This window comes from Elephas maximus, chromosome 13, assembly GCF_024166365.1.
Source record: "Elephas maximus indicus isolate mEleMax1 chromosome 13, mEleMax1 primary haplotype, whole genome shotgun sequence".
Classification (NCBI taxonomy): domain Eukaryota; kingdom Metazoa; phylum Chordata; class Mammalia; order Proboscidea; family Elephantidae; genus Elephas; species Elephas maximus.
In genome coordinates this window covers 28,849,889-28,861,257 of record NC_064831.1, presented here as the reverse complement: position 1 = coordinate 28,861,257, position 11,369 = coordinate 28,849,889, and the positions used below count along the sequence as shown (strand labels likewise).

Here is an 11,369-nt window from a genome sequence, read left to right as displayed (position 1 = left end):
AATCCACTAGACATTAGTAAGGAATAGTTTCTGAATACTTCATGTCTTCTGTTCTTATGAAACATCTAGAAAAAATGCAGAATCGTGTCCAGAATGAGTAATAAATCACAGGCAAATAACTTAGGGAACTGAGTTAAATGGATTTTAAACATAAGAAAAATGTAGAAACTGTTTAAGATAAAAGCAAAGTATTCTGAGTTCCTACACATAATTATGCTGCAAAACAAAACTTCCATATACAATTAGAAAAAAAAAAATTACTACAAAATTTCTTTGATATGCTCCAAGCAATCTTTTGAATGGAGCCAAAGAGATGATAAATACTGAAATGCTTTAAACGTATTTTTAAAAGTCATGAATCCTTCTTCCCCAGATGTCTTGAAGAAAAGGGGAGATGTATCAGTCTTAGAATATTTAAATGTTTCATACATAACTGACTTTCCCTAGGATTCCAGCCTTGTCCAAAAGTCTTCATGTTTCATATAATTTTCTTTGCTATTGTTGTTAGATGCCGCAGAATTGGTTCTCACTCACAGAGGTTTTATATACTTGATAATATTAGGATAGAAAAAAAAAAAATTCTTCTACAAAACAAGATATCAAACACGAATGCTCCCTGCAAAGTTTTCCAGTAAACAGAAATTAGTTATTTCATATAATTTCACAGATGAGGCCTGTGGAAATTAACTACTGAGGAAACTACACCAGAATTCATATTAAAATTCCACACTATGATTCAAAAACCTGACCATGGTGCCTACAATGGGAGGCTGGCTTTTGGGTCATCACCATCAGGATGCTCTCTGCCTTCTTGAAATGAATAAGAATCTTTCATGGATTCTCAGGCTCACAGAAAGAAGACAGTTTCACTACATTTGAGCACTATGACATGTCTAAAACAACAGCTGTGCAAAACAGAATTATTTCAACCATGTTGTCAAACTACTCCATGACAAAGCTAAACATGAATATGAGCAAATGAAAAAATTTCTAACCTCCATTGTTTCTCAACTTTCAGGGTAACACAATTCATATAAAAATCTTTACTTGAAAAAAAAACTGCTATATTACTCTCTGAAATTTATGATTAGCTAATAACATAATTTACACAAACCTTTTAATTGATGTTGGGTGCATAAATTATTTCTTTCTGAAAATGACTGCATCCAGAACAAAATGAAAATATTTCCATAAATTAATCTTCAAAGTTTAATGTCTATGCATGTACTCTGTCACAAGATACAGTATTGAAAAACTTGTCATTTTATTTGCAAAGAAGGCTGTCATGGGTTGAATTGTGTCCCCCAAAAATACTAGGCCATGATTCCCAGTATTGTGTGGTTGTCCTCCATTTTGTGATTGTAATTTTATGTTAAAGAGGACTAGGGTGGGATTTTAACACCTTTACCCAGGTCACATTCCTGATCCAATATAAAGGGAGCTTCTCTATTGCGTGGTCTGCACCATCTTTTATCTTTCAAGAAATAAAAAGGAAAAGGAAGCGAGCAGAGAGGGGGGACCTCATACAATCAAGAAAGCAGTGCTGGGAGTGTGTCCTTTGGACCCAGGATCCCCGGGGGGAGAAGCTCGGAGTCTGGGGGAAGACTGATAAGAAGGCTGACAGAGAGAGAAAGCCTTGGCCTGACGCTGATGCCCTGAATTTGGACTTCTAGCCTGCTAGACTGTGAGGACATAAATTTCTCTTTGTTAAAACCATCCACTCGCGGTATTTCTGTTATAGCAGCACTAGATAACTAAGACAAAGGCCAAGGAAACATACCTTAGGTGGCAGTCAGCCACATATGTATTGCTATTATCAATCATAGCCCTTTACCAAGAACATACATTTCTGGTACATTTAACCAAGAATGATGTTTTAATTTTTTTTCTTCCTATTGGCACAGAGTCAAGAAAAATTTTCTTCTTAATTGCTCATCAGATTTTCAAAAGACACCACCTTGAAATTCAAATTATGATTAAACTCCACAAGTGTGGTACAGGAGTAAAGTGAAGAAGTGTATCTCTAAATATATCAGATCCACAGAACATTGCCCTTGAAACCTAACATTGTCCCTCTAGATTTCCCCTGTCCATTACTTTCTGTCCTAAACTCATTCCCTATTAGATCTTTACTAATTCGTTTTAAATACAGAAGTCTAACCAGCAGTGATATGGCCAGAGAGCACTATGCTTTATTTCTATTTATTTTCACGTAAGTAGCTTGGCAGTCAGTAAAGTTGACTGTCTCCTTTGGAATGTATGTCTTTCTAATCACAAAGAAAACCAGGTATGAGAGAATACACACTACTCGATAAATGCAAATTTTGAGTCCTGAGCAAACATAAAGGTTAAAAGAGGGAGTAACTTCTCTTTAAGGCTGGAGGAAATTTGAGACACTTAAATGGGGGGGGGGGGTGTTTCAAAAACCCCTGATTAAATTAGATCACTCGTTCTTAGATCAGAATCTTCCATTCTTGAGGCGCTTTCTTGAGAGGTTTCGTTCACTCATGACATAGTATGCAGGTGCCTGGGATTACTGTCGTTTTATATCTGAACTTCATTCATCTTCTGCATTCCATTCATGGCATGTACCACTTAAGTGTGTTCCCAATAATTTTGCACTTGACAACAGTGGAGACATGGCAGGAGTCTGTATGGTCAATAGGGAAAGAGATGGAGAAAAACTGGGAGTCATGGCTTCTGGCAGAGAACTGAGATGGTAGAGAACGGGGGAGTGTGGGTGTTTCTGAAGTGCCTGCCCTGAAGTTCCTGCTGGCATTCTTGGTGGAACTGCTTTAATTTCAGGCTGGGCTACTGCTGTTATCAAAGGTTGTGGAAAAACAAAAGCTTTCTTATCTTTTGGAACCCCAGGCATATGCAAATGTTCATCGGTCAGTTTTGCAATATCATTAAATACTGAGGCAAGAGGTTGAAACTTGGGTTCCCAGCTGAGCAGATGATCCCAGGTACCGCTGCCCCTTGCATCATGATCAGAGGTTATCTGGGTTGAAAGAGCTGCACCTCTTGCCTCCTGATCACCTGAAATGAGGATGTATTCTTTTCTGACGTCAGCCAGGATGTCCTCTTTTACACCTCTCTTCTGAAGCACATGAGGTAACACATCATTTTGAACGTAGGTTGTACCACGGCCTCCTCCTCCATCTCCTTCCTCCAATGTATGGCTGGTTTCTGTTTCCGCGGTGGCCACCAGGTCAGTTTCTCCCGACAAGCAGGAAAGCTGGTCTGAATCCCTTGGGATTCCAGAATCTGGCACTCGGGAATCCCGACCACTCAGAGCTGAGCCAGAGTCCTTCCTATAAGGATGCTCATTTATCCTCTGGATTTCCTTATCTTCTGCAGTTTCTCCTTCCACAGAACAGTGGCTGCTGGAATTTGAGTGCCTGTACACATGAAGTATGTCCTTCTCCATGATGCTTATGAAACTCAACCATTGAGGCAGGGAGTCCACAGGCATGGCCTTATTACTGCAATCATTCGTTTCCTGGAAGGCCTTGAGCATACTGGCATCCCCAGTCGATCTCAAATTGACATCTAAGGAAGATGAGGTTTTCTTTTCCTCATAATTGTTCGCTGCATCTTTTTGTTTATGTTTTAAAACTAGTATAAGAAGAATGGATACCAGCAACAGAAATACTAGAAAGGAGATTGTAAGGCTGATTGAAAAACTGCTGGCTGATATTGCTGAGTGTTTTGCTTCAGGGGAAAATGACACATTCACAACAACAGTGCAAGATGTAAACTTGGAGTCCAGTTTAGGGCTGTGAGCGATTATGTTCATTTCAATAGTGTCGTCTTTGCTGACTTGACTTTTTACTAGGGGCAGGGCTCTAGTCAAGTAGATATTTCCATTAGTTTTATTTACTGAGAAGAAAGGAGATGCCGTTGCAAGGGAGTAAAGAATGACTCCATCAATACCAGCATCGGCATCTGATGCTTCCACTTTGCCAATCAACTGTCTTACTTCACTCTTATATGGGAGGTTAAAAAAATATTGATCTTGTGTGAAAATGGGTTCAAATTCATCTATCCCTTCAATTTCCAACCACATTGTTAAGGAGGCTGTTAAATCACCTTTGTCTTTTGCCTGAACTGTGATGCAGTATTTACTTTCAAGTTCATAGTCAAGGATTTGCTTAGCATAGATATCCCCGGTAAACAGATCGATGAGGAAGAGATCATGATCATGAGGTTGTCCATGAGTGCTCAAACAGGGTGATAAAATAGAATACGTCAATTCTCCATAAGGACCCGTGTCAAAATCCAAAGCATTTACAGAACATATGGTAGAGGACACAGGCAGATTTTCTGGAACCAGACAGTTCACTCTTGGGAACATAAACTGAGGTGCGTGGTCATTATCATCCAGGACATCGACAAACACAACCGCAAAAGAAAAATGTTTCTTTTCTTCATCTGAAGCTTGGACAATTAAAGTGAATTTTGTTGTTTCCTCATAATCCAGAGGTTTAATCAAATACAGAACTCCAGTTTTTTCTTCTAGGTGAAAATGCCCCCTCTCATTTCCAGAGATTAGGTGGTACATGATTTCAGCATTTGAACCCATGTCACTGTCGTTTGCTGAGACCACAATGATGTGAGTCCCTAAAGGTGTACTTTCCTTGAAGTGAGTATGATATTCCAGATGGGTGAATTTAGGTGGGTTATCATTGACATCAAGGACTTCTATTGATATGATGGTTGTGGAACTCAACGGAGGGCAGCCATGGTCAGATGCTAGAATGACAAGCTGATGACTGGCAGCTGCTTCTCTGTCCAAACTGTGAAGCAACACAAGATAACCAACTTGAATGTAAGGATATTCTGGATGAGTGACACTAGTTTCCAAATGGAAATGTTTCTGTGAATTACCACTGATGATGGAATATTCAACATGTGTGTTTTCACGGGTCCAGTCATGGTCAAAGGTTGAAAACGTGACAAGTGTGCCTCCAATTAGGGCATCTTCACTTAAGCTAATGTTGTAGTATTCTACTGTAAACTCAGGGGCATGGTCGTTCATATCTTGTATTCCTATCTCCACTAGTGCAAGAGCCTTCAGCTCAGGAATTCCACCATCACTGGCTTCCACAAGAAACCGGATTGTTGACATTTTATCCAGAAGTATTACAGGATGGATGGTAAATATTGTGCCTGAAAAACAAGACATATCACTTCAATGTTGTTGTGAAATTAAATTTTTATTATCCGTCTGGTCGATAAATATTTATCAAATATCTACTAGTGTATACAGTTCTTAGCTTTGTTATCTAAATGAGAATCATCAGTAACTCCAAGTAGAAATTTAAAATGATTATACTTTTGTAACACTTGAGATACAGAAATAATATTTATGGTATTCACTTTATGAAATATGTATCTTGCTTAAGATTGCCTATACCACAAATTTCTCTCAATTTTACTTTTGTACAGAAGGTTGTTTCATTACAATTTTTTAAGAAAATGTATTCTTATTTAAAAATTTTATACCCCATCCTACTACCCATAAGCACTTGTATGGATGCATTCTGGCATAAAGATATTTATTCTGGATATACTACTGGTTGACACTGGCCAAATCAAAGTAGGAAATATGATAATGCAGAGATACAACTATTGCTTAATTATAGAGCTGTCTTTCCAAAAGCTCTTGGTCATTTCAGCAAATGAATTCTTCCTTTATTGATGAAATATATTTAATACATGCTATTGTTTCAAATACAACAATATGTGCTTTTTGTAAATATGTATGTAATAGTATTTTTCTAAAAAAAGAGTGTTTAAAGTATGGTTGATGAAAAAGAATACAGAATGCTGACATTTGAATGCCACAATTTAAAGGTTCACCATGAACTAAATTGATCTGATAATATTTAATGTTTTAAAAACATTTGATCAATAACTCACTGAAAAGTTTATTGATAATACATGTCAAGCAAAAGTGTCACTAAGATTTAGTGCTCAGAGGGACCATCTGGAATACTGTGATTTGCTGTGCCCTGGGCCAGGGCCAGCAGAAAAGAGAGGGAGAGGAGGAGGAGAGGGGAGGGGAGGAGAGGAGGAGAGAAGGGAGGGGAAGAAGGGGAGCGAAGGAAAGAGGAGGAGAGGAGAGAGAAGCAAAAGGGAGGAGAAAGAAGGGGAGGGGAGGGAAGGAGAAGGGAAGAGAGAGAAGGGGAGGGGAGGGAAGGATAAGGAGCAGAGGGAAGAAGGGAGAAGAGAAGGGGAGGGGAGGGAAGGAGAAGGGAGGAGACAGAAGGGAAGAGAAGGGGAGGGGAGGGGAGGAGAAGGGAGGAGAGAAAACGGGGAGAAGGGGAGGGGAGGAGAAGGGAAGGGAGAGAAGGGAAGAAAAGAGAGGAGAGAGAGGAGGATAAAGGAGGGGAGAGGAGGGGAGGATCTAAACTTCCGACTTGTTTATATACATCCAGCGGCCAGTCATCCACAGGCTGTGTGGCGGCACTGTGCTACCTCTCCCTGTTACAACACCCTGTAGTTCTCAGGTTAGAACTTGCTCCTTCAACATTTGATGTGAAGGGACCTAAGAGAATGGTGTCTCTAATTCCAGGGGGTGGGGGTGGAGGCTAAAAAGAGCATTAGGGAAGGTTATTTCTAGTGTCCTCTCTGTAACTCAAACCCTTGACTAAGTTCTCCTTTCAGGTAATCCAGAGGTTAACTTTTAAATCGGCTCTCAGTTGGGAAATGACACCATGCTGGGGAGAGACAAGGAGCACTGAGTATGATGTGCCCCAGGCTCCACTCTTTCCTAGAAAGTGCGCTTCTGGGAACAGTCTTGGGGAACTGTTCTCCTCTTTACCAAATCCAGCATCTAATGTCCACTCACTGTTAAAACTCTATCGACTGTTTACCGGCTCGAATCTGGAATCACTTGCCTGAACGCATTTCATAAACACAATGTCTTGCTCTCCGATAAAAATGTAAGAGCCTTGGAAGGCATCAAGGAAACCAAACACCACAATGGGTTTTACTTAGCAGAGATGCTCTCGAATCATTTTCCTTTTTCAATTTTTATTGAACAAATGATGCTATTATTAAATTTTTTTTTTTCTTTTCTTCACTTGGAAGAAAGGCTTTCAAACTGTAGTAACATTAAGTCCTCAGTACTAAACTAATCCCTGAGACTTCATTTTGATTCTACTTGAGATCTGGGGTAATTGCTTGAACTCTGCTTGGCTGGATGGATGGAGAGGTTTTTTACTATGTGGAGGTCTCTGAACTTCTGAGCATTTACTAGCATTGAATTGATTCCTTTTGCTTTCCAGCCGTGGTTGAGGTGTTGGAGAAGAGAAATAACACTGAGACTTGCTCCTTCAACATTTGATGTGAAGGGAAATGAGAGTGGTGTCTCTAATTACAGGGGGTGGGGGAGGTGGAGGCTATTTTAAGAGTATTTGGGAAAGGTTATTTCTAGTTTCCTCTCTGCAACTCCAACCTATGAACACTAAAAAAAAAAAAAAAAGAATACTAAAGCCACTGTAAATAACTCACCATTCATACGGTCAATTGAAAACTCCATAGAAGAGGAAAGAATTCTGTAAGAAATGTTCTTGCCACTGTCTACGTCTGTGGCTGACACGGTCAGCACGGAGTACCCTACAGGTACTGTCTCAGGAATGGTGACCTGAGGGAAAAAAAGAAAAAGAACATTTTGCTTAAAGGCTAAAGATATTTTCATTAGCAGGGCCAGAATATGAGATTTTATTCATTGTGATTGTGGAACCTATACACAGAACCTGACTTTCTGAGGCATATTAATTTGCAGAGTTGACATGTCAAAAAGATTGTGCTAGTAGTCCTAGGATTCAAAAAAACAAAACAAAAATTTAATTTCTTTCTGTTTTAATTTTTATTCAGAAAAATTTTCCTTCTAAAGTATTTCTATGCAGGAGAAAAGAGTTAATGTATTCACTGTCACAAAAACTAATTCAAACGCGCTTTCAGAGCAGATCATTACTTAGGACAGTTTCACGCTGGTGTTTACACTTCAATCTTGTGTTTGCTGCGTTCAAGAGTCCTGGAGCCCATTTCCAAGGGCTTGTTATGGTTAGCTGCCATCAGGTGGGTTGGTTGAATGTTATCATTGTTCTTACTTCTAGAAACATGTAGTATGCTCTAAAAACTCAAATTAACCACTCTACAGTTTCATTCATAATTTCTTTCTGCAAGGTGTTAATCAACATATTCCAAAAATATGTCTAGAAAAGAAAGAATTTTCCTGACTTCTTTGTAGATAGCCCAAACTACCTTTATTGTCTTATCTGTGGCTTTGCGAATGTTAGGCAAGCTCAATGTTAATAACAATTGGACTTGGATCTCTAAAAACTAAAAAAAAAATAACACACACACTTCCTGAACTTCATTTTATGAAATACTCAAGTCCTTTCTTTATATGTATTTAAATTAACTTATAGCTTCCATGACATTAAATATGAAACCCACAGCATTAACTTAGGCACTAAAAATAGTGAATACTGTTTACCTAAATTGTCTGTCAACAATGGACACCTTGGGTTGTTCTTTCTAGTTCTGGCCTTGGTTTCAGCATCTCTCTAAGCTCTTTACCTGATAGAAATCTTGAGAAAACACTGGTGGGTTATCATTGACGTCCAACACATGGACCACGAGCATTCCCTCTGTGTGGTGCACCGAGTCAGAAATTTGGATGAGCAGCTCATATTCAGTAGCTTCTTCAAAATCCAACGTTTTCACCAGCATCACTATCCCAGTGTTCTGATCAATAGCAAACTTGGTTCCAGGATTATTCTCTTTGGTGAAACTGAAGACGAAAGCTGGATTCAAATCCACATCGTGAGCTGATACTTGAGTCACAATTATACCAGGCAAAGAATCTGAAATAATCACGACCAATGTCAGCCTCCATTAAAGTACACTCTTTGAAATACTTTTCTTTAATAGTTCAAGCCAAGCATTTTTAGTTTAAGTCCAACATAATTTGCTGTTTCTTGGCATGATTTCTCATGCATAGCTTGTTATGAACCAAACAAAAAACTCTGAAGAATTTACCAGCCCAATAAAGGCAAAAATTTACCACTGAGTTTTTTTTTAGGGAATGAAGGAGATAAGGTATATTCAATTTTTATATTACATTTTTTCATCATATGCTTACAACACAATTAATTCTGGGACCAAGAACCATTCTAAAGCACTCATTTGCACTATATAGTTTCTGTATCAAAATGATATATTCATGGAAGAAGTGGATGGGAAGAACGTTATTGCTTAAAACATTAATACAAAACAAATTTTTGGAAAGTAGGCAAGATTTAAATGAAAATATTTGGATATTGAAGTTAGAAATAGATACTTACTCCCTTGTACTGATTTTTGTAATACTATTTCTTTTGGAATGCACATATATGGCTTCTTTCCCTTAAAATCCAAATTTTAAAATTATCAAGCCTATAGAAGGACAGGAAACTCTGGTGGTGTAGTGAATAAGTGCTATGGCTGCTAATAAAAAGGTCGGCAGTTCGAATCCACCAGGCACGCCTTGGGAACTCTATTGGGTAGTTCTACTCTGTCCTATATGGTCCCTATGAGTAGGAATTGACTCGACGGCAATGGATTTTTCTTTTTAATTTATAGAAAGACAAAATATACACAGAGCTAGTGATGAAAGCAAATCTCTAATATTGTTCAGCCAAAAAAGTCACAGTCTCATGACAAGCTCAATGTCTCACGTACCATATGTTTTCTCCACCCTAAACTTCCCATGAAAAGGACTTTGTCTTTAAGCTTGCAGGTATGGTGCAGGTGGAGAGAACATGCCAAGATACTCAAAATAGCTCCACTGTATATGGAACTAATAAATTTCAGATTTCAAGCTTGAACATTCTTGATGTGCACCAAGTACATCTTACTCCACTCAGTAGGTTATGATTTATGTAGTTTGTTCTTGTGCTATATTGGGTACATTGATATGTTTTAACACTAATGAACGTGTATTTAAAAAAATAGTATTTTCAATAAAGACAAATGAACATATATCAAACAGGTAAGAGGCAAAACAGGAATTTTTTTTTTTTTTTTTACTTGTAACCTATAATATTTGTAGAGATCTTATGTATAGAGAATGCATCCCTCTATGAGTGATGATGGTTATAATTTATTTGGTAAGTGAACATAACAAAATAGGAAGAGCATTTTTGGTATGATGAGTGAAAGGACAGATAGACATGCAAGAGGGGGACCATCACTATTATCAACTTCAGCTGCAAAGAGCTGGGTTGGGTTTTACCAGCATAACCATTGACCACAAATAACTTTAAGATCACAGGCTGCAGAGTCATTGTATAGACTCGATAAATCAAAATTAACCTGTGTATCACTTAAAACTTACATTTTCAACAGTTATCATTAATGTAACTTAATGTGGTAAAAATTTTCTGCAAATATTGAAATCTAGGGAAAAATCAACACCTTATGCAGCCAGTTTTCAATTTATTTCATTTATTGTCATTATTATACTGTGAAGATGGACAAAGTTATGAGTCCAAGAACATTGTTGCATCTCAGAGGAGCTTCAGGCTGTTCATAGTCAACAAACTATGATTCTTCATAGAATAGGTCTGAAAGCTACTTAGGGTGGTTCAATTTTTTAAAAAAGTTTGTACATAAATATCAGCTGTGTGGAATATGGACAGAACACGGGGACTGAGCTACTAATCTGAATGCAAATCCCAGCTTTAATATTTAACTTCCTTCACATTTAATATTTAACTTCTGACCATCCATTTCCTATTTTGTAAAATGAAGATAAAACTTATCTATCTTGCATGGTTGTTGAGCATTAGTACTCATGTATTTTATCGTGTCTGCCTGAAAAAAAAGGTAGGTGATATTATATTAGTTAGTCAAAACCACTACTCTGAATCACCACACTTACTTTCTGCCACTTCCACTGCTTCTGAGGGAAGGAAAGTTGGGGCATTGTCATTTATATCAGTCACTTGTATCTTGATCACACTTGTAGCAGAAAGCTGGGGCATCCCTTTATCTGTGGCTTGAACAATCAAGCTGGTTTGAAAAAGAATCAAAGAATGTTATCCGTCATTCAGAAAAAAAGAATAGAAATATCAAATATCTAGTTGAAAATCTAAAAATGAGCTGATTAGCTCTTTTTTTTTTTTTTTTTCTACCCCTGGCTGTCTCCAAATGGCACCATTTATAAAATATTTCATAAGATAAATGAGAGCCTAAAATCGATATAGTCTTGACAGGTTTAGAGAACCAAATTCAGCAAGCACCCCGGGGTCATGATGCATTTATGTCAAAAAAAATACCACTTCTGGGAGATGGAGTGTAAAATTCAGTCT

The 11,369-nt window shown here is 38.0% G+C and overlaps 1 protein-coding gene across 2 annotated transcripts in view; it reads right to left on the bottom strand.

The window, feature by feature from the left end:
* Window positions 1-337: 337 nt before the first annotated feature.
* The window catches only part of DCHS2 (dachsous cadherin-related 2), a 384,441-nt gene continuing 373,409 nt past the window's right edge, over window positions 338-11,369 (bottom strand). For both annotated transcript variants that reach the window (XM_049905372.1, XM_049905373.1), the window contains exons 17-20: window positions 10,940-11,070; window positions 8,596-8,882; window positions 7,522-7,654; window positions 338-5,172 (exon numbers count right to left, since the gene is read on the bottom strand). In XM_049905372.1, the coding sequence (XP_049761329.1) occupies window positions 2,558-5,172; window positions 7,522-7,654; window positions 8,596-8,882; window positions 10,940-11,070 (3,166 nt within the window). In that variant the 3' untranslated portion in view covers window positions 338-2,557. The remainder of the gene's footprint in view (window positions 5,173-7,521; window positions 7,655-8,595; window positions 8,883-10,939; window positions 11,071-11,369) is intronic.